Genomic DNA, 23,104 nt, shown 5'->3' with positions numbered 1-23,104 from the left:
GTTAGTGTAAAGACAGTATAAACTGAATGTACCATTGCATGTTCATCATTACATTAAATATCAGAAACTGCATTGCCATTATTTTTAACAACTCCTTCACATTGTCAGTAATAGAGCTACTTTATTTCTCAGTGGCGGATCTGGGGGGGTTATATATGATAAAATTTCGGTGCTATATTTTTACTGCTTGTATCACTGATGAATTGTTAATATATTGCTTAATATGTGCTTGATCAATTAAATTATGGATAGTAATCATCAGATATAATACAAATAGTATTACAGAGAAAATCAATAGGTACATATAAAAATAAGAAGATGTGGTATTGTCGCCACTGAGACAACTCTCCACAAGAGATACCAGTATATCTGATAGAAAATGCTACAAAATTATAATGCTTTTATTTATAGAAATGTCCATATACGTTAATATAAAAGCTTGTTAGCGGTCTTAATGTATGCTGTTCATTCATAATATATATAAATGCTCTGGTGTTGTTTTTAAGAAAAAATTTTTTTTTTATCACATTCTGCTGAACCTTCCCACCATATGATTACAGTTTGGACAAGTGTGAACAACATCCTTACAGCCGTCAACACAGAATGGAATCAGACAACATCCGAGCCATAACCTACAAGAAAAGACAGACAAATGATTGATTGTACAATGTTCATGCGCGGATTCAGGCAGGGGCGTGGCAGCTATCCGCCTTCCTAAAATTTGCAATACATGTGTTGTCCTCTGATTAATAAAGAACATTTCTATAAATTTACTTCAAATTTTGTTTTTGACTCGCTCAGCTCGTCGAAAATATAAGTTTGCATCCCCTAACTTGCTATTGTTAAGGTGTTACATATATAAAACTTAGTCTATATTGATAAATTTCAAAACAATTATTAATGTAAATTGAAATAATTTCCATACCTAAGGTACACAAACAGACTGTGTGCGGCCAATCTCAGTTTAATATTTTAATTCTCATTATGTGAGTATTGTTGGGGTTTTTTTGTTGGTTTTTTTTTTTCTTTTTTTTTCAGTTTTTCTCTCGCTTCAGACAAAATCGCAGAGTGCAAGACATAGCGATGATAATCCGGTGGCGGTAAATTTCGTCTGGCGTTTTATCGTCACCTAATTGTCATGGTTCAATTGTCAATACTATATTTTTGTGATTTATAACAAAAGAAGATGTGGTATGATTCCCAATGAGGCAACTGTCTACAAGAGATCAAAATGACACATACATTAACAACTATAGGTAACCGTACGGCCTTCAACAATGAGCAAATCCAAAACCGCATAGTCAGCTATAAAAGGCCCCAATATGACAGTGTAAAACAATTTAAAGGAGAAAACTTACGGCCTTATTTATATAAAAATTGAACGAAAAACAAATATGTAACACATTAACAAACGACAACCACTGAATTACAGGCGCCTGACTTGGGACAGGCACATATATAAACCCTCCCCTAACCTGGTACAGTGGTATAACAGTCGAACTATAAAAAGCAGCTGAAAAAGGCTTAACTCATCAGATGGACAAATTTTCGGGTCCGGTTAACAACACTTCCGTAAAAATGAGGATGTGCTATCCCGTTTGAAAAAAGTATTTTACAGGTACAACCAAACTTCAAAACCTAATCTTTATATCTATGGAAAAATTTCGTAAAGGTTTTAAGTTATCTATGGTAACGATATCCCTGGTTTAATAATTTACCAGTAATACATAGATTGCGTTCGTTAAAATCAAAAACGTCACAAGACACGGGCATAGCGAACGCGCTGTGAAATATAAACACCGTAAGATTGTGCCAAAGGCACCTCACCATCTAAAAATGGAAAATTAACAATAGGGAACGAAAAAACGTCCCTTTTGTCGTAAATTTTAGTATGGAGTTTCCCGTTTAAAACCTAAATATCTAAATCCAGGAAAGGACAGTTATTACCGTATAAATTTGATTCATTTAAAGTAAGTTCCTTGGGGTAAATTTCAGCAGTATATTGAGAAAATTCTTGATTATTTAACGAAAAAATATCATCAAGATAACGGTAAATGTTGTTGAATTTATCAATTAAATGCAATTTCGACGAGTCTTTACTGAGTTTAGTCACAAACTGATTCGTAACAGTACAAAAACAAATCTGCTATTAAAGGGCACAATTAGTGCACATGGGGATACCTACAACCTGTCGAATAACTTTGTTGCCGAAACGTACATAAATATTATCAAGAAGAAAATTAACAGCTTAAATGATCTCATCACACCTCCAGTAAGTATATCTAGCGTATTTACCTTTCTCATTAGAGGAGAAGGGTTTAAATGAGTTGCAGAAAATATATTTGCATTCAGCTTAACTAACCAAACGACCATTTCATTAAATAGGAAACCTTTGTTTAATAAGATAGTGTGGAAGTGTAGTGTAAAGAGTAGAAAAATCAAAACTGTCCACGGAATCAAAAGGACCATCAAAAGCACGTACTTTATCTAAAACATCCAAAGAATTTCTTACACTCCAAATATAGTTTATATACCACTATGTTCATATATTTTATTACAATAGTGTATGATAAGTTCTTTAATAGTAGTTAATGAACTTGTTAAAAGCACTGAAAGATTAGTTGTAGAACACTTACTAGAAGCCGAGATAAAACGATATTTAATTGGTTGCTTGTGTACATGTAGTTAAGGTAGCCAATACATAGTAGTGACCTTCAAATGTTCACAAGAAGCTTTGATGTGGTTGTGATATGTTTATGTACTATATGACTCTCTGTGGAGCGGATGGACTTGAATGTAGTTAAATTTTAGTCCACTATTGTGTGCAATGGCCAATAGTTCAATATGTCAAGGTGTATAGAATGAATGGAAGATGTACATATTTGTCTGACAGAGCTCATTTATCGTTCATTTGTCAATAAAATTGAGAATGGAAATGGGGAATGTGTCAAAGAGACAACAACCGACCAAAGAGCAGGCATGTTTAGTTTTCATTTTAAGTTATGTTTCTTGGATTTTATCCACAAAATAGTCCACTTTATATTTTGTGTATTGGTATAGTGTACATTTACATTTATAAGTCTGGCATGTATACATCTGGACCCTTTTTTGCAAAAGTGATCTTTGATTTTTTTTGGCTAGGTCTTGTGTCGATATCATCACAGATATATAGCTGATACAACACGATTGCCAGTGCTCATCACAGAGTATATAGCTGATACAACACGATTGCCAGTGATATATTAATACACATAGGCTCCGTGTACTTTTGAAAAATTGTGACCTGGAAGGAGATCGAGTTGTCTATAATTGGCAATCATACCACATCTTCTTATATCTATTTACTTTGAAAATTTCCTGTTGAAGTATTTTGATTACAGAACATATCTTACAAGACGAATCAGTGGCGTATCCAGAACTTTTCATAAAGGGGGGAGCGCTGACTGACCTAAAGGGGGGAAGGTGCTCCAGTCATGCTAAGTGATTCCCTATATACTAATAATCAACCAATTTCCCCATTTTCCCTGGATCCGCCGATGCGAATATGGTGCGTTATTCATTCAATATAGCATACCCAAATATACAGAGACAACCAGCCACTACCCAAGCCATCGTTCCTACTTCAAATGAAATGGCTGTCATTATATCTGCATTGCATGATGGACACGTCGTACGTACTGGCGAGTCTCTGTATGTTTGTTGTAACACTAAAGTCTGCGGCTGTCCAATCACAACTGTTGACGACTGTTGCTGCTGTCCACCACCATAAGCTGTGAATATATTAAAATGTACAAAACATGATTCTTAAAAATCTGTAATATTTAGGACTTTGTGTCGTGTCGTGTGTTTGTGTGTACAGTTAACCAATAACACATAATGAAAGCTCAATATAAAATTAGGAGATGTGATTTGATTGTCAATAAGCAATTATCAAAAGTTACCAAACCAAAGGCTGGTGAGGGTTTACACAACTATAGGTCACCATGTGGATTTCGACAATGACCAATATAACTATGCAACAGTGTCCAAAGAACGGTTAGAATGTACCCAACTATAGGTCACAATAAGGCCTTCGACAATGAACAATAACCAACAGTAAAAAGATGGCGAGGATGCACATAGCTATTGGTAACCATTAGGTCTTCAACAATGAGCAATGATGTACACACATATAGGTCACAGCGAGGCCTTCGACAACGATCAAACCCTATACCGTATACATTTAGGAGTATTGTTAAAACTTGTGACACAAGAAGAAGGCCATTTGTTGAGCCGAAATATTTGTCAACACGATTTTATAACAACATTTTCGTTTAATAACACCTTATATCAGTACCGTTGTGCAAATCTTTAGACTGATATATTTTTTTCCTTATCTGCATGCATAGTATCGCCTATTCTAGACGATCCGGTACATAGTAAATTACTAAATTTGCTGGTTGGTCCTTTTTATAGACTTTTATATATATATATATATATATACGAGTCTAAATTGAAAACTACGTTCAAACCTATGACTGCGTTGGATAAAAACCGCAATTTTTATACGTGTGCATGTCAAACAAATTTCGTTGTAGAAGGGTCTAAAAACAGCACAAACAACATTTTCCAAAAGACCAAAAGAGTGAAAAAGTATATTTAAACAAAACGCATTTGACTAACAGGTCGAACAACTGATGTTCTTTAACCCTGCTGACTGCCATTGGCGATTGCCAAATAAAATTGATCACAGGTTGTAACAAAATGGATCTTATTATAAATTTAATACGTCACAGAAAGAAAAAAAAAAATTGTTAACTTGTGGACAGGATGTTGTGCCACAAACATTCGGTGTCAATATTTCTTTAGTACACCATATCCGGATTTCGACAATAAATGTCTCTTCAGTGATGTTAGGGATCGAAACGGTATTTGGAAGGCCATATAAAAAGCACCCTCATTTTTAGAGAAAGTACCCTCATTTTTAGATTAACTCTTGAATTTTAAGAGTCAATATATAGGATGAACGGATCATATAAACCGGAGGGAAAATATGATACATGCCCAAACAAAAAATATAAACGAGTCTAAATTGAAAACTACGTTCAAACCTATGACTGCGTTGGATAAAAACCGCAATTTTTATACGTGTGCATGTCAAACAAATTTCGTTGTAGAAGGGTCTAAAAACAGCACAAACAACATTTTCCAAAAGACCAAAAGAGTGAAAAAGTATATTTAAACAAAACGCATTTGACTAACAGGTCGAACAACTGATGTTCTTTAACCCTGCTGACTGCCATTGGCGATTGCCAAATAAAATTGATCACAGGTTGTAACAAAATGGATCTTATTATAAATTTAATACGTCACAGAAAGAAAAAAAAAATTGTTAACTTGTGGACAGGATGTTGTGCCACAAACATTCGGTGTCAATATTTCTTTAGTACACCATATCCGGATTTCGACAATAAATGTCTCTTCAGTGATGTTAGGGATCGAAACGGTATTTGGAAGGCCATATAAAAAGCACCCTCATTTTTAGAGAAAGTACCCTCATTTTTAGATTAACTCTTGAATTTTAAGAGTCAATATATAGGATGAACGGATCATATAAACCGGAGGGAAAATATGATACATGCCCAAACAAAAAATATAAACGAGTCTAAATTGAAAACTACGTTCAAACCTATGACTGCGTTGGATAAAAACCGCAATTTTTATACGTGTGCATGTCAAACAAATTTCGTTGTAGAAGGGTCTAAAAACAGCACAAACAACATTTTCCAAAAGACCAAAAGAGTGAAAAAGTATATTTAAACAAAACGCATTTGACTAACAGGTCGAACAACTGATGTTCTTTAACCCTGCTGACTGCCATTGGCGATTGCCAAATAAAATTGATCACAGGTTGTAACAAAATGGATCTTATTATAAATTTAATACGTCACAGAAAGAAAAAAAAAATTGTTAACTTGTGGACAGGATGTTGTGCCACAAACATTCGGTGTCAATATTTCTTTAGTACACCATATCCGGATTTCGACAATAAATGTCTCTTCAGTGATGTTAGGGATTGAAACGGTATTTGGAAGGCCATATAAAAAGCACCCTCATTTTTAGAGAAAGTACCCTCATTTTTAGATTAACTCTTGAATTTTAAGAGTCAATATATAGGATGAACGGATCATATAAACCGGAGGGAAAATATGATACATGCCCAAACAAAAAATATAAACGAGTCTAAATTGAAAACTACGTTCAAACCTATGACTGCGTTGGATAAAAACCGCAATTTTTATACGTGTGCATGTCAAACAAATTTCGTTGTAGAAGGGTCTAAAAACAGCACAAACAACATTTTCCAAAAGACCAAAAGAGTGAAAAAGTATATTTAAACAAAACGCATTTGACTAACAGGTCGAACAACTGATGTTCTTTAACCCTGCTGACTGCCATTGGCGATTGCCAAATAAAATTGATCACAGGTTGTAACAAAATGGATCTTATTATAAATTTAATACGTCACAGAAAGAAAAAAAAAATTGTTAACTTGTGGACAGGATGTTGTGCCACAAACATTCGGTGTCAATATTTCTTTAGTACACCATATCCGGATTTCGACAATAAATGTCTCTTCAGTGATGTTAGGGATCGAAACGGTATTTGGAAGGCCATATAAAAAGCACCCTCATTTTTAGAGAAAGTACCCTCATTTTTAGATTAACTCTTGAATTTTAAGAGTCAATATATAGGATGAACGGATCATATAAACCGGAGGGAAAATATGATACATGCCCAAACAAAAAATATAAACGAGTCTAAATTGAAAACTACGTTCAAACCTATGACTGCGTTGGATAAAAACCGCAATTTTTATACGTGTGCATGTCAAACAAATTTCGTTGTAGAAGGGTCTAAAAACAGCACAAACAACATTTTCCAAAAGACCAAAAGAGTGAAAAAGTATATTTAAACAAAACGCATTTGACTAACAGGTCGAACAACTGATGTTCTTTAACCCTGCTGACTGCCATTGGCGATTGCCAAATAAAATTGATCACAGGTTGTAACAAAATGGATCTTATTATAAATTTAATACGTCACAGAAAGAAAAAAAAAATTGTTAACTTGTGGACAGGATGTTGTGCCACAAACATTCGGTGTCAATATTTCTTTAGTACACCATATCCGGATTTCGACAATAAATGTCTCTTCAGTGATGTTAGGGATCGAAACGGTATTTGGAAGGCCATATAAAAAGCACCCTCATTTTTAGAGAAAGTACCCTCATTTTTAGATTAACTCTTGAATTTTAAGAGTCAATATATAGGATGAACGGATCATATAAACCGGAGGGAAAATATGATACATGCCCAAACAAAAAATATAAACGAGTCTAAATTGAAAACTACGTTCAAACCTATGACTGCGTTGGATAAAAACCGCAATTTTTATACGTGTGCATGTCAAACAAATTTCGTTGTAGAAGGGTCTAAAAACAGCACAAACAACATTTTCCAAAAGACCAAAAGAGTGAAAAAGTATATTTAAACAAAACGCATTTGACTAACGGGTCGAACAACTGATGTTCTTTAACCCTGCTGACTGCCATTGGCGATTGCCAAATAAAATTGATCACAGGTTGTAACAAAATGGATCTTATTATAAATTTAATACGTCACAGAAAGAAAAAAAAAATTGTTAACTTGTGGACAGGATGTTGTGCGAATATATAGTGAATGACCATTTATTGCTTCTTGTTCAACAAGTAATGTGTCATTATGTAAAGTAATTGATTTTAAAGTTATAACACAGTCTTCATATAATTTCCTTTCTATATCGCATTAAATTTTTAATTCTTATGTAGCCATAATATATCATAATTATACTGTCAGCAATGGTGGTTAATTTTGGAGGTTTAAACTCATTATCATATGACGTACATTGTTCAGTTAGTTTTCCCCCATTGAATAAAGGAATAAGTTTAAGTTGGTCGGTATGGATCTCAAACGCACTTTTGCTTTTGAGTTCTTTTTATTTTTACAATGACACACTGTATTGCTTGATATCATATCTGTGTTTCGTTCATTGTTTTATGCATAAATCAGGCAGTTAGTTTTCTCATTTGAACTGTTTGAAATTTATTTGATTGCTGACGAGTATAAATGCGGTAAAGGTCTTGCTCATTGTTGAAAGAGGAACACAATTGTTCCATTCAATATATTGCATTAAACAGTGTCATATTTAATATTTTCATCTGAATGGTTGGGATGAACAGTATTTAAAACTTGAATATTTGATAAATTTCATGTCGACGAACCGACATAATACCTTTAATAAAGTGTATACAAGTAGATAAAAACAAATCCATGTCCCTATTTTTCACCTCTCAACATTTTTCTGTTGTTATAGTAGTACAAGTTTAATAAAACGGAAAACGAAACAATATACAATTCTAATTCAACATAACTGTACAAAATGGTTCAAAATATAAAAAAAAAAACAATATATAAAAGCTGACTTCTTACCTGGTGGCTGGCCATACTGTTGGGGCGGTTGACCATACTGTTGGGGCGGTTGACCATACTGCTGTGGTGGTTGACCATACTGTTGTGGAGGCTGACCATACTGCTGTGGAGGTTGACCGTACTGTTGTTGAGGCTGCGACTGTGGATATGGTGATCCCTTATCCATATTTATCAAGCCGGTTTAGATATAGATTGGGTCAAAGGAAATATGTCCGATTTAAAAACCAATGATTTGAAGTTGAAATGCTATCAACCGAGACTATACTATCATATTGTTCAAACAGAGTTTATTTGAATATAAATATAAGTCTGTTAGACTGTGACACAGCATTACGCAATAGACATATATGCAATACTGACAGGGGAGGATCCAGCAAGTTTTGAAAAACGGCTTTCAACCCAAGATAACTGTGTGTGCGTGCGCGGTTTTATTTTTATTGGGGGGGGGGGGGGTGCAACCATGCATATGTTTCTATTCAAAAGCAGTAATTCGAGTCGTTAAAATGTGGTTTAAACCTCTGGACCCTAGAACCGCCACTGCATACTGAGTTTTTACAATTTGACAAAACTATTGAAAGCAGCATGGTGAACTGTGCTTAATGAAAGAGTCACAATGTGTCTACTATAACACAGTGTTATACTAGTTTCGGATAGACATGCTAACAATATTAAAAAAACACAGCATGCATGGTTTCATTCAGTCTGATTGCAATACAGATTCATTTGACGTGAAGACTGGGACTATCATACCGTATATATGATGTCTCAGAATTGACTAAAAGAGCAGTTTCTAACACAACCATTTTTTGCGTATACTGATTTATATTTTTTTACCCTTGAAATTCAATTGTATAGATAATTTGAGATGATATAAATTCCAGTCAATTTATTCTTTGTTATAGATTTTGAATAATAAAAAAATTTAACAAACAAAGCACATTATATCATATTATTTTCATACGATGAATGCGGAGGATCATTTGTGCCATAGGCACTTTGAGATAGGACATTTTTTCCCCACCCCCTCCTTTTTTCGATGTTTTTGTTTGTATTTTAATTATATTGCATTTCTCTGTATTATGGATCTGTTTTCTGTTTTAACAAATTTATTTATTATAATATTGTATTTTTGAAATATATACACATGGAAAAAAGTATTGCAACACCAAATTGAAATTCAAAGAAAAAAAACACTCTTTACTTATTTGTGATATAATTTGTTGAAATAGAACTAGTTAAACATTATTTTAATATCACCTGAGTTTAATCAATAAATGTCGACTCGATAAGTTCTTATCTGAACATGCAGCTACTGTACTCGTAAACAGCAAAACAGATGTCTAATCTATATAAAAAAAAACGAGAAACGAGAAACACGTATAAATTACATAAACAATTGACAACTAGTGTACATCAAATTCCTGCAGAGGGATTAAACGTTTTAATGGATCCAAACTTCTCCCTTATTTTGAAACAATAGCATAACATCACAACTATGACAGCGTTTGCTGCACAACCAATCAACATGTGACTCAACAGAACAAATACAGAAACAGAAGACGCGAGTTTTTCTAAAAAAAAGTTCATTACAGTCTCTTTTTATACTCGGAATCTTATTACATGATAACATTTCGGTGCTATATTTAAACTGCTTGTGTCACTGATGAATTGTAAATAAATTGATTATGTGCTTGAGCAATTAAATTATGGGTAGTAATCATCAGACATAATACAAATGTTTTAACAGAGAAAATCAATAGGTTGTATATAAACTACTGAGTAGATGTGGCATGATAGACTGACAACTCTACACAAGAGATATATGTACAGGAAAACGTCTACAAAATTATAATTGCTTTTATTTAAAGAAATGTCCATATACGTTAATACAATTGTCTAAAAGCTTGCTAGCGCTCTTAATTTATACTGTTCATTCATATTATAAAATATAAATGCTCTGGTGCTGTGTTTTAAAACATTGTCATTTTATCACATTCTGTTGAACCTTCCCACCATATGGTTACAGTTTGGACAAGTGTGAACAACATCCTTACAGCCGTCAACACAGAATGGAATAAAACAACAAAGCCAAAATCTACAAAAAAAAAACAGGCAAATAAATGATTATACAATGTTAAGGGGTGGATTAAGACGGGGCCTGGTATGTGTGACGTTGTGCCCTCCTTAATTTTGAAAAAGGTATATGGGTTGTTCTTTGCTTAATAAAGAATATTTCTATAATTTTTCTTCAAAACTTTTGTATTTACTTTCTTCGCTCGGGGGAAATATACGGAAATATACGCTTTAGTCCCCTAATTTAAAATCCTTGATTAGACCCCAATGTTCAACCATGATATATGGTAAATCGGGTACATTTAACCAAATGCACTTTAGAAGTATGCAATGGTATTTAGATAGATTGGATACGATGTACCTTGAACGGCAAAGTAATTTATTTCAATGATTTTAATAATTGATTGAATAACTTCAATAAATGATTGAATAATTTTAATAATTGATTGAAAACAATTTATAGACAAATTTATTTTTCTCAATACTAAGATCTAAAACCACCTACCATTCATATATAAGTGAAGGACATAAATATATAAATATATAATAAGAATTAAAATATAAAACTGAGATAAGGCGCACACAGTCTGTTTGTGTACCTTGGGTATAGAATATATATATTTAACGGGGGTTTGAATTTCTGAGTTCAAAACATTTATCAATTTAAATTCAAATAATTTTCTATACCCAAGGTACACAAACAGACTGTGTGCGCCTTATCTCAGTTTTATATTTTAATTCTTATTATGTGAGTGCATGTTTTTGTTGTTGTTTTTTTTTTTTTTTTTAGTTTTTCAGTTTCTCTCTCGCTTCAGACAAACTCGCAGAAAGCGAGACTTAGCGATGATAATCCGGTGGCAGTGGTTTTCGTTTGGCGTTTTATCATGACCGAATTTTCATGGTTCAATTGTCAATACTATATTTTTGAGATCTAGTCCACTCTTATGTACTATGGCCAATACTTCAATATGCCAAGTGTATGATATGATTGGAAGATGTAAATATTTGTCTGACAGAGCTCATTAATCATGGTTCCTTTGTCAAGAAAATTGAGAATGGAAATGGGGAATGTGGCAAAGAGACAACAACCCGACAAAAGAGCAGACATGTTTAGTTTTCATGATACGTTCTGTTTCTCGGATACTATTCGGCACAAATAGTCCACTATACTTAGTGTATTGGAATGATGGTATGGTGTACATATAAGTCTGGCATGTTCATCTGGACCCCTTTTTTCAAAATGGATCTTTGAATTTTATTGTCGATACCATCACAGATATATAGCTGAAAGAGGCTTCGTGTATACTTTTGACAAATTGTGACTTTGATGAAGATCGAGTAAAATTGGCACTCATACCACATCTTTTTATATCTATTTACTTTGAAAATTTAATGCTGTAGCATTTTGTTGGTTGAACTTGTCTGACTAGTCGAATATGGTGTTTTATTATTCATTCAATATAGCATACCCAAATATACAGAGACATCCCGCCACTATCCAAGCCATCGTTCCTACTTCAAATGAAATGGCTGTCATTACATCTGCATTGCATGATGAACACGTCGTACGTACTGGTGAATCTCTGTATGTTTGTTGTAACACTAAAGTCTGCGGCTGTCCAACCACAACTGTTGACGTCTGTTGCTGCTGCCCACCACCGTAAGCTGTGAATATATTAAAATGTACAAAACATGAATCTGTAATATTTAGGATATTGTGTTGTATGTGTGCTTGTAATGGGGGTGATAGGAAATGAATTTCATTATCTGCTAGTATGTTGTAACCCTAATATTGCAAGAATTAGAAAAATGCATATACCAAGATATTATTTTTTTAATCCAACAGAGGACAAGCTCTTTGGTTTGCTATACTATTGTAATATAAAAGTACTCAATAATGTCGCATTATTTTTGCAAAAAATCATGAAGTATTTTTGATCAAAGAAACTGTCTAGTACTTACCTAATTCAAGTTGTGTGTTATAATCCAATTAATCATATTAATTAATTAAATATATATATATGTATGTATGTCATGCTATGTGAATTTGTTTTGATCGTTTAAATCACGTGTCAAACAACCGTATGTTACGGTGTGTTTGATGACCTATATTCAATTGACCTGTATATATGTTTATTTCAATTTTATTCTGTTATTATACAAATCTTATACCACTTCTGTCAAGCTGTATATTATGTATATCTGCCTCTTGTAACCGTGTAAACTGTCAGAGTGTACAATAAAATCTTGAAATCTTGAAATCTTGTAATGAAACAATGAAAGTTCAATATAAAAATAAGGAAATGTGGTATAATTGTCAATGAGCAGTAATCAACAGATACTAATAATGACAATGATGTACGCAACTATAGGTCACCATGAGGCCTTCGACAATGAGCAATAACCAACAGTTACCAAAGGATGGCAAGCATGTACATAAAATGTATGTCACAATGAGGTCTTCGACTATGAGGGATGATGAACACAATTATAGTTAATCATGACGCTACGGCAATGAGCAAATCCCATACCGTACAATCAGCTTCTCGTCTTTTGGTTTGTGATGCATTATTTTCTCATTTGCCATTATACCATCTCCTTATTTAAAAAATATATTTTATCTATAATGTTATAACGGAATATGTGCATATGTTTTTCCAATTCTGAGGTATATGGCATTTGGGATATTTAGTTCTATTTTAGAAATACAGTGTTTGCATTTTCGTACCTTTTTTTCGGTAAAAAATATCAATTAAGAAGATGACCAGGCCACACTTAAAAATGATGTAGGTTTGCTCAATTCCTTATCAAAGTTAAAGACAGTGGTTGGGTAGGTAGGTAGGTAGGCATTTTCTTTTTCTTATTTGAGCAGAGTAAAAGTGAACTGTTCTTTATTGTTTAGTCTAAATGTCCATCTAATTAAAACAAGAATGTGTCCCGATTTAACGATTTAACGATTTATTAGAAAACACTCAGACACATATAAACGTGTAACATGAGGTCAAATATATAATACAATATATGCAAACAACATGACAGAAGAACGATTAAACATATTTAAATCAATATATACAGCTCATTAGAACCAAACAGAGAGAATGATTATAAAGAAAAAGATATACAATATATATGGATCGATATGACATAAATCAAAGAAATACATTAACTTTTCTGATGAACAATGATAGCTTTTTGTATAGTTCAGTATTACAATAAGAGAGTAAACCTTCAAACTTGATAATGCTCGGGTGAGCTGTGTAGTACATAGGTATGTACTTGTTTCTTAATAAAACAATATTTTCATTTTTACATATAAACATAATATGGAATTCATCTCCAATACCATTTGTACATAAGTTACATGTTCTTTCTTCCCTTGGGATATTGAACCAACGACCAGTTTCTATAGGTAAATGTAAATTAGATGTACGCAGTTTGGTTAACCACGTTCGATTAAACTCACTAAGTCTCAATAAGTAATTTTCCAAACAAAACTGTTTTTTGAACATCGAATAAAAGAGGCCACGGGAGGAACTTTGTATATCACTATACCACTTTTGTATAAACTGATCACATAAAATTTGCTTCACAACAATTTTATCACAAAATGCATACTGGTTTTTAACAAGAGGCTCTCAAGAGCCTGAATCGCTCACCTTAATTTTTTTGGTTAAATCTCTCATCAGTGATTATTTTGGCTTTTCAATTTATTTAAATGTTCAGTTGATCTGTATCTATAATAGTATTCAAGATAATAACCAAAAACTGCAAAATTTCTTTAAAATCATCAATTCAGGGGCATTATACCTGAAAAACCAGTTACCCAATTCATCTGAAAATTACAGGACAGGTAGACCTTGAGCTAATAAATACTTTAACATATTGTCTTATTTGCTCTAAATGCTGGAGTTTTTGAGATATAAGCCAAAAACTGCATTTTACCCTGTGATCTTTTTTTAGCCATGACGGCCATGTTTTTTGACGAAATAGAAAATAAAGCACAAACTTTATTTTATACACCCTACTGATCATTCAGTTGAAGTTTGGTTGAATTTAGTTGAGTAGTTTTAGAGGAGAAGATTTTTTAAAGTTAGCAAATATGATGAACAAATTGTGAAAAATTGTCATTAAAGGACAATAACCCCTCAAGGGGTCAATTGACAATTTTGGTCATATTAACTTATTTGTAGATCTTACTTTGCTGATCATTTTTGGTGTTTACAGTTTATCTTTATCTATAATAATATTCAAGATAATGACCAAAAACTGCAAAATTTCCTTAAAATTACCAATTAAGTGGCAGCAACCCAACAATTGGTTGTTTGATTCATCTGAAAATTTCAGGGCTGATAGATATTGACCTAATGAACATTTTTACCACATGTCAGATTTGCTCTAAATGCTTTTGTTTTTGAGATATAAGCCAAAACTGCATTTGACCCCTATGTTCTATTTTAAGTAACGGCGGCCATGTTTTTTGACGGATCATAAATCAAAGCACACACTTTGTGCAGGATAATCTAAGGAACAATCATGCTAAGTTTCATTCAAATCCATTCAGTAGTTTCAGAGGAGAAGATGTTTGAAAAATTGTTAACGACGACAGACGACGACGACGACGGACGCCAAGTGATGAGAAAAGCTCACATGGCCTTTTAGGCCAGGTGAGCTAAAAATGTAACTCATCCCAACTTCATCAAAAATAGTTTCTACATATTTAATCCATTTGAAGGTATTTTTAGTTTTACTTTGTAAGGATAACATCAGTTGATATAAAATACTACTTAGTTTAGTATCATTTTGTACAAGTCTTGTCCAGAATGATACCATTCTAAGTTTAACTTTAATTTCGAGGGGAAATCTCCCAAGCTCACCTAAAACCATAAAATTTGGCGTAGTGTTCCTTACTTTGAGTACTCTTTTACAAAACTTCAAATGGATTTGCTCAATAGTTTTGAGGTTTTCGTACTATCCCCAGATTTCTGAACCATACAATAAAATTGGTTCTATCATCGAATCAAAAAGCTTTAATTGGATATCAACAGGTATAGACTCATTTCTGATAAGTTTATAAACACAAAACATTGCCTTTTCTGCTTGTTCTACAAGGTTTTTTTTTGTCTCAATAAATGTACCATTATATTTAAATATAACACCTAGGTAAGGGTATGTATCTACAATATCAAGAATATGACCTTGTAATGTAAAACTTAAATTGTGGTTTACTTTTCTTTTAGAAAAGATGATAACCTTGGTTTTATTTACATTTACTTGTAGTTTCCACAATGAACAATAAGACTGAAATACATCAAGTGCTTTTTGTAAACTATCTTTACTCTCTGCTAAGATAACTGTGTCATCAGCATATAATACAATGAAAATTTTATAAAAAATATGTAATTCACTTTCAAGTTTCTCTTTAACTAATTCTAAGGGAAGTCCATCAAGCTGACAAAAATAGTCTTCAAGATCATTTAAAAAGATCGAGAAGAGAAAAGGTGATAAATTCTCCCCCTGTCTAACAGGTCCCCTGTCTAACACCTGTTAGACATGGAAAGAATTCTGACTGAGAGTCATTAAATTGAACACAAGACTTAATGCCACTGTACATATTATACACAACTTTAAAACATTTCCCTTTGATTTCACTTTTTTGTAATTTTTTCCACAGCCCTGTACGCCAAACAGTATCGAATGCCTTTCTAAAATCCACAAATGTACAAAAGAGTTTCTTCCCAAAAGAAAAATACAGTTCAATAAGTGCATGTAATACAAAAATATTATCTTGTGTAGAATATCCCTTACGGAATCCAGTCTGGTTCTCAGATATAATATTCAGTTCATTAGAAAAAATATTCAGTCTAGTATTTAAAATGCATGTGAAAAGTTTCCCAAGGCAACTGATGAGCGTAATTGCTCTATAGTTATCAGGATCAATTTTACAACCCTTGTTTTTGAAAACTGGTTTAATAATACCAGAAGTCCAATTTTCAGGTATAATACCTGTATTCAAAATATGTCCCAAGTACACGGATGCACCCACACTATAATTTTCTATGTCCAGTGAACCGTGAAATTTGGGTAAAATCTCCGCTAATTTGGCATTAAAATTAGAAAGATCATCAATCTAATTAAAATATTGATCTCTGATTAGATCAATATTTTAATAACGTAATCAGAGATCAATATTTTAATTAGATTGGAAAGATCATATATCATAGGGAACATGTGTACTAAGTTTAGCCAATTAGTGCTTCTTGTTTGACTTCTTGTTCGACAAACATTTTTTCCTAATGCAAAGTAATGGATTTAAAAAATATAACTCATACAATTTCATTTCTTTGTAGTCAGAAATTTTACATTCTTTTATAACCATATATCATAATTATTGTTATCAATGGTGGTTTACTTAATTTGAAGGTTTAACTCATTATGACGTTCGCTGTTCAGTCATTTGTGTTCTCTTTAAATATTGTAAAGACAAAAGTTTAAGTTTGGTCAGTGTGGATCTCAATCGCGCTTTAGCTTTTGTGTGGTTGTTTTTTTCGTTAAAGAGACACAGTTTATTCACTTTGATTCTTTATATCATATTATTTTTTTTGTTCATTGTTTTGTATACAAATGAAGCCGTTAGTTTTCTCTTTTAAAATGTTTAACATTTGGTTTTTTTCGGGGCATTGTATCGCTGGCTATGTGGTACAGGTTTTGGGTCATTATTGAAGGAAGAACGACCTGGAACCATATGATATATTGTTTTGTGTACAGTGTCAACTATAATATTTTCATATAAAAGTCTTGGGTGAACAGTTATTTAAAATTTTAACATTTAACTAAACTTCATGTCGACCGACTTAATACCTTTAATAAAGCGTATACTAGTAGATAAAATTCTAAATTCATGTCCTTTTTCCACCTTTCAACAATTTACTGTCGTTATAGTAGTACACGTTTAATAAAACGGAAAACGAACCAATATACAATTCTATTGACATTAATGTAGAAAATTGTTCGAAAATTAAACAAAAATAACATATAAAAGCTGACTGTTTACCTGGTGGAGGCTGGCCGTACTGGTTTGGAGGTTGGACATGCTGTTGGGGTTGTTGACCATACTGCTGTGGCGGTTGGCCATGCTGCTGTGGCGGTTGACCATACTGCTGTGGAGGTTGACCATGCTGCTGTGGCGGTTGACCATACTGCTGTGGAGGCTGACCATACTGTTGTGGAGGCTGACCATACTGTTGTGGAGGCTGACCATACTGCTGTGGAGGTTGGCCGTACTGTTGTTGAGGCTGCGACTGTGGATTTGGTGATCCCTTATCCATATTTATTAAGTCGGTTTAGATATAGATTGTGTCAAACGAAATATATGTCCGATTTAAAAACCAATGATTTAAAGTTGTAATGCTATCAACCGAGACTATATACTATCATATTATTAATTCGTATATTTTAACAAATTTGATTCGTTTAAGGATAGTCACATGTTAAACTATATTTTCGAAGGTAGAGAGAAAACGGCGGATAGCAAAAAACATATTGACCTGCAAAACGCATATCGCACGGTTATTTTTAGAATATCTAAAAACCGATATACTTTGTGACGTCATGTAATGAATTTCAGGATATTGTTTAACGTTTTGAAACACATAATATCTGTGATCGATTATTTGACGAAAAAAATCTTCGAATATATAAGATATAAAAAAAGTAGTAAATGAAATAACAACTAATATGTTGTTATTGTCAAGGAGAAAATGTAATATCTATAAAATTCCAACAAAACTAAATGACGATTTTGATACAAATATGGTCGGAAATTAATATGTTTTAACAATATTATACAAATATAGCCTTTGTATGAGGTCGATACAAGGATATATCGACCCAAAGAAGTATATCGACCTCGGACTTCGTCCTCAGTCAATATACTTCTTTCAGGTCAATATATCCTTGTATCGACCTCATACAAAGGCTATATTTGTATAATATTGTTAAAACATAGTTTCTTTAAATATACGTCTGTTAGACTGTGACACAGTATAATGCAATACTGACAGGGGAGGATCCAGGCCATTTTTTTTTAAAAAACGGCTTCCAATCCGGGATAGCTGTGTGTGTGTGTGTGGTGAGGGACACAGGCACTTATCTCAGAAAAAAAAATCCTAGTGTTATATTATTGTATATATAAGTTTTTTTTCAGAGACAAATGTGCCTGTGGGGAGGGGGCAACCATATGTTCCTATTCAAAAGCAGTAATCGAAAAAAAAGGTGGCTCAAACCTCTGAACCCCTGGAACCGCAACTGCATACTGAGTCACAATGTGACTACTATAAAACAGTGTTAAAGTAGTCTCAGACTCGCATAGACATGACACTATTGGAAAACACAGCTTGGTTTCATTCAGTCGGATCTAATGCGATACGGATACATTTGTTTCTGTTTCTGTCTTATAGTCTGTGGTAAGTATGATGTCTTGTGTGCATCAATACGTGAGTGCGGTACTTGGTATGCCTTAGAATGTATATTTATCCCTTTTCTTACTGATGGTGTGATTCGTCCTTCTTTCTCTATTGATACCATATTATTCTCTATTTTATAGAACATCGCTAGTCTGGTTTCCTTTCTTCGTTGTTGCAGTGGTTTCCATTTTAGGTGGTCTATCATTTCTGTGACACTTGCAGTAGGTTTGTACTTATTTGTCACGTATCCTGCAGCTCTTCTTTGTATCTGTTCTATTTTGTAGATTGATTCTTTTGTTGCTGGGTCCCAAACAGATGCGGCATATTCTAATTGTGGTCTTACTAGTCCAATATTAGCTTGGCTTTTTAATTTTGTTGATGATATTCTGATGTTTCTCCTCAGGAATCCGAGTGTTTTATTTGCTTTGTCAGTTATCTGTTGTATGCATGTGTTGATCCCATTTTAGGTTGTTTTGAATGGTGAGACCAAAATATTTGACTGCCTGCACTTCTTCCAAATTATGACCATGGAGGTTGTATGAAGTTTGAATTGGTGTTTTCTTGTTTGTTACCCTCAATATGTTACATTTGTCGGGGTGGAATTTCATGCACCATAATTGTTCCCATTCAGCTAATTTATCAAGGTCTTCTTGTAAAAATGTTCCACTGTCTTTTGATGTTATTGTCAGGTAGACGATGGTATCATCTGCAAACAGGCGAACTGTAGCATTTAAATCTTCTTGCAGATCGTTGATGTAGTATAGAAGGACTGAGCCCCGTGGTACTCCTAAGTCAACAGGGACTGATGTTGAATTGCATCCTTCTAGTACAACAGTTTGTGTTCTTCCACTCAGCATGTTTTTTATCCACCTGTTTGTGTTGCCTTTTATTCCGTAAGTATGTAGTTTGTTTACTAGTAAACTGTGGTTGACCTTATCAAAGGCCTTAGCAAAGTACATTATCAGCACATCTGTTTGTTGTCCCATGTTCATGTTATTAGCTAGGTCGTCAATAAATTCGATGAGCTGAGTTTCACAGGACCTGCCTTTCCTGAAACCATGTTGAAATTTGTAAAGAATTTTGTTGTTTTCACCATGGGTCATAATTGATGATACAATTATATGTTCCAATACTTTACAGCAAATTGAGTGAGATTGGTCTGTAGTTTGAAGCAGTATACTTTTGGCCCTTCTTGTAGACCGGAGACACGTTAGCTGAACGCCAGTCATCTGGAACCACTCCAGTATCTAGGGATTTTGAAAACAATAACTATAGGAGAGGTGCTGTCTCACTGTGTAGTTTTTTGAGGATTCTAGGTGATATTCCATCCGGACCTGGTGATTTGTTTGGGTTCAAGTTTTTCAGTAGTTTGTCTATGCCCTCTGTTGTTATGGTTATGTTTTTCATAGTTGGTGATGTATTCTTAGTTTTCATTCGCTTAGATGATATACATTGATCTTTTGTGAAAGTGTCAGAGAATGCAGATTGAAATTGTGCATTAAGGATGTTGTTAACTTTTTCCGCTGGTTCAGTGAACAGTTTCCTTCTTTCATAAGTACTGTTATGCCAATCATTTCTTTCCCTATATGTTTAACAAAAGACCAGAATTTCTTCGATCCCTCAAATGGTTTCTCATCGTTTTGAGGAGTGATAATATCTTCGATGTATTGCCAATACGCATTACGTTGTTTTCTGTGTACATCTTTCTTTAGGGCTTTATATTCTTCTTTGACTTTAGGATCTTGTGATTTCTTCATTCTTTTGTAGAGTCGTTGTTGTCTTTTTGTCAGCTTTTTTTAGATTACTATTTATCCATGGGTGTTTATTTTTCTTCTTGGATTTTTTGTGGCATATGATCTTTTATTCCTTTGAGCAGAGCATTTTTTATTCTATATATACCCACATGTCATTTGCATTTATGATTTTAGATTTATACATTTGACTCAGTTGTTTATGTAGTGCTGTAAGGTCTTCTTTGAAACCTTCCCAATTTGCTTTCTTATAATGTGGTATGGGTCTTAAATTTCTTGTTCCTTAAATTTGATGGTATTCATGCCCATTCATGTCAAACTCTGTGAAGACCATATGTCATGGTCTGATATACCCGGGAGGACATCTACCCTCTGAACTAGACTTGGTGAATTAGTGAGAAAGAGATCTAGTGTATTTTTCATACGATGAATGTAGATGCTCATTTGTGTCATAGGCATATGCACTTTGGGAAAGGGCATTTTTAACCCCCTTTTCTTCAAACTAATTTTGTTTGTATCTTCAAGGATTTGTATAGTTAGATCTAACTATACAAATCCTTGGTATCTTTAATTATATCAATTTATTTGCAAAAATACACCCATATGGGTCAAGCAAACACAAATACAACATTTAATACAGACAGTGAAGAATTCCAAATATAAACATAAAAAAAACATAGTTATAAATGGTAATTAATGTAGCCTTTGATGGACATGGACCTCATTTTCGCAATTTTAATGATTGCTTTATAAAGTCACCAATTTCTGTCAAAAGCTCAGATTTAGGATTTAAAAGTTGTTTTAGCTTTAAAAGTGGTTGATAATTTGTAAAATCAGGATTTAAATTATTAATCTTTAAAAAATAAGTAATCTCTTAAAGTTGAGTTTAGTTTGCAGTATAGTAAAAAATGGTATTCATCATCAATTTTATTACAAAGTTTACATAACCTTTGATCTCTGGGTACATTTTTATATGGCAGTGGCTATTTGACCGGCACCGGCTAAATAGTAGATTTGCTATTTGACCGGCACCGGCAAAATAGCAAATTTGCTATTTAGCCGGCACTGAATAAAACTGTTCATTGATGTGATTTAGTAGAGAGTAAAAAAGCTTAATAATAATTTAAAATCATTTTATCACAATATCAAGCATTAAACATACAGAACAATCAAAAATAAAATATTGAAGATGTTTATAAATAAATAATTTATAACTTTATAATATTAGTTCAAAGCATGAAAACGCATTTGTATATGCATTACTAAATATAATTTTTTCTAAAATATTTATGAAAAAGATGTCCAAATCTGTGTAAAATCTATGGTCTAAATATCCTGCCACGCTATAAAAATAGTGTTATGTAAAACTATGTTCATCATAAAAAAGACAATATTAAAAGTTGCGAATGTGTTGGGTACCACCTTAAATACCAAAAAGACATTAGAACTTCAAGAACCATAGAGGTCGGGACTCCAAAAATTTGAAATGCTCTGAATAACATCTAATCTCTTTTTGGTATTCACCACCAGTAGCTTCGGATGAAAGACTAGCCATTTGCTGTGACATAATTTGTGTCTCCCTGTATTTCGTGCTTTAAGAAATTTCCTCACTCAGTGTAATGTGTTTAGTTCCTGTTTGCAGTGGCAACTTTTATCTTGTGCTAGACTGAAACAATTTCCAAAGGCAAAGATTTGGTTTTGTATCAATTGCAAATGTGAAATCATGTGTCTTTTTGAAATTCGTAGAAAACAACTTTTAATATTGTCTTTTTTATGATGTACGTAGTTTTACATAGTACTATTTTTATAGCGTAGCAGGATCTTTAAACCATAGATTTTACACAGATGTGCATCTTTTTAATAAATATTTTAGAAAAAAATATATTTAGTAATGTATATACAAATGTGATTTCATGCTTTTAATTAATGTTATAAAGTTATGAATTATTTATTTATGAACATCTTCAATATTTTATTTTTGATTGTACAGTATTTTAAATGCTTGATATTGTGAATAAGTTATTTTAAATTATTATTAAGCTTTTTTATTCTCTGCTATAAATCACATAAATGAACAGTTTTATTCAGTGCCGGCTAAATAGCAAATTTGCTATTTTGCCGGTGCCGGTCAAATAGCCACTGCCTTTTTATATCTTCCCATTTCAACTTCTAGGTTATGGTCACTAACCTATATTGCGTTTCGCTGTTTTATGACTCTGTTTTCTGTGTTAACAAATTTATTTAATATCATATTTTTTTAATTTATTTATTCGACAAATGCTAAAACCTGGGAACAGTATATCCTGCT

The 23,104-nt window shown here is 33.0% G+C and overlaps 2 protein-coding genes across 2 annotated transcripts; both read right to left on the bottom strand.

The window, feature by feature from the left end:
* Positions 1 to 387: 387 nt before the first annotated feature.
* LOC134695929 (cell death-inducing p53-target protein 1 homolog) lies at positions 388 to 8,789 on the bottom strand. The gene is made up of 3 exons (XM_063557421.1): positions 8,511 to 8,789; positions 3,575 to 3,770; positions 388 to 632 (listed from the first exon to the last, which is right to left on the bottom strand). Exons 1-3 carry the CDS (start codon positions 8,674 to 8,676, stop codon positions 524 to 526), a joined length of 471 nt encoding a protein of 156 aa, XP_063413491.1. The 5' UTR covers positions 8,677 to 8,789; the 3' UTR covers positions 388 to 523.
* A 1,564-nt stretch (positions 8,790 to 10,353) lies between these two features.
* Positions 10,354 to 18,026, bottom strand: LOC134695928 (cell death-inducing p53-target protein 1 homolog). The gene is made up of 3 exons (XM_063557420.1): positions 17,635 to 18,026; positions 12,053 to 12,248; positions 10,354 to 10,605 (listed from the first exon to the last, which is right to left on the bottom strand). Exons 1-3 carry the CDS (start codon positions 17,906 to 17,908, stop codon positions 10,500 to 10,502), a joined length of 576 nt encoding a protein of 191 aa, XP_063413490.1. The 5' UTR covers positions 17,909 to 18,026; the 3' UTR covers positions 10,354 to 10,499.
* Between the last annotated feature and the right edge of the window lie 5,078 nt (positions 18,027 to 23,104).

Source organism: Mytilus trossulus, chromosome 14 (genome assembly GCF_036588685.1).
Source record: "Mytilus trossulus isolate FHL-02 chromosome 14, PNRI_Mtr1.1.1.hap1, whole genome shotgun sequence".
Taxonomy (NCBI): Eukaryota; Metazoa; Mollusca; class Bivalvia; order Mytilida; family Mytilidae; genus Mytilus; species Mytilus trossulus.
This window is presented reverse-complemented; position numbering and strand designations above follow the sequence as displayed.

What these genes read in the sequence shown, in the direction of transcription:
- LOC134695929 (XM_063557421.1), bottom strand. Translation starts at nt 8,676, where the DNA reads ATGGATAAGGGATCACCATATCCACAGTCGCAGCCTCAACAACAGTAC. An exon ending in ACAGTATGGCCAGCCACCAG is followed by an intron (nt 3,771 to 8,510) that starts GTAAGAAGTCAG and finishes ATATATTCACAG; the next exon opens with CTTATGGTGGTGGACAGCAG. An exon ending in GGTTGTCTCTGTATATTTGG is followed by an intron (nt 633 to 3,574) that starts GTATGCTATATT and finishes CTTTTCTTGTAG; the next exon opens with GTTATGGCTCGGATGTTGTC.
- LOC134695928 (XM_063557420.1), bottom strand. Translation starts at nt 17,908, where the DNA reads ATGGATAAGGGATCACCAAATCCACAGTCGCAGCCTCAACAACAGTAC. An exon ending in GTACGGCCAGCCTCCACCAG is followed by an intron (nt 12,249 to 17,634) that starts GTAAACAGTCAG and finishes ATATATTCACAG; the next exon opens with CTTACGGTGGTGGGCAGCAG. An exon ending in GGATGTCTCTGTATATTTGG is followed by an intron (nt 10,606 to 12,052) that starts GTATGCTATATT and finishes TTTTTTTTGTAG; the next exon opens with ATTTTGGCTTTGTTGTTTTA.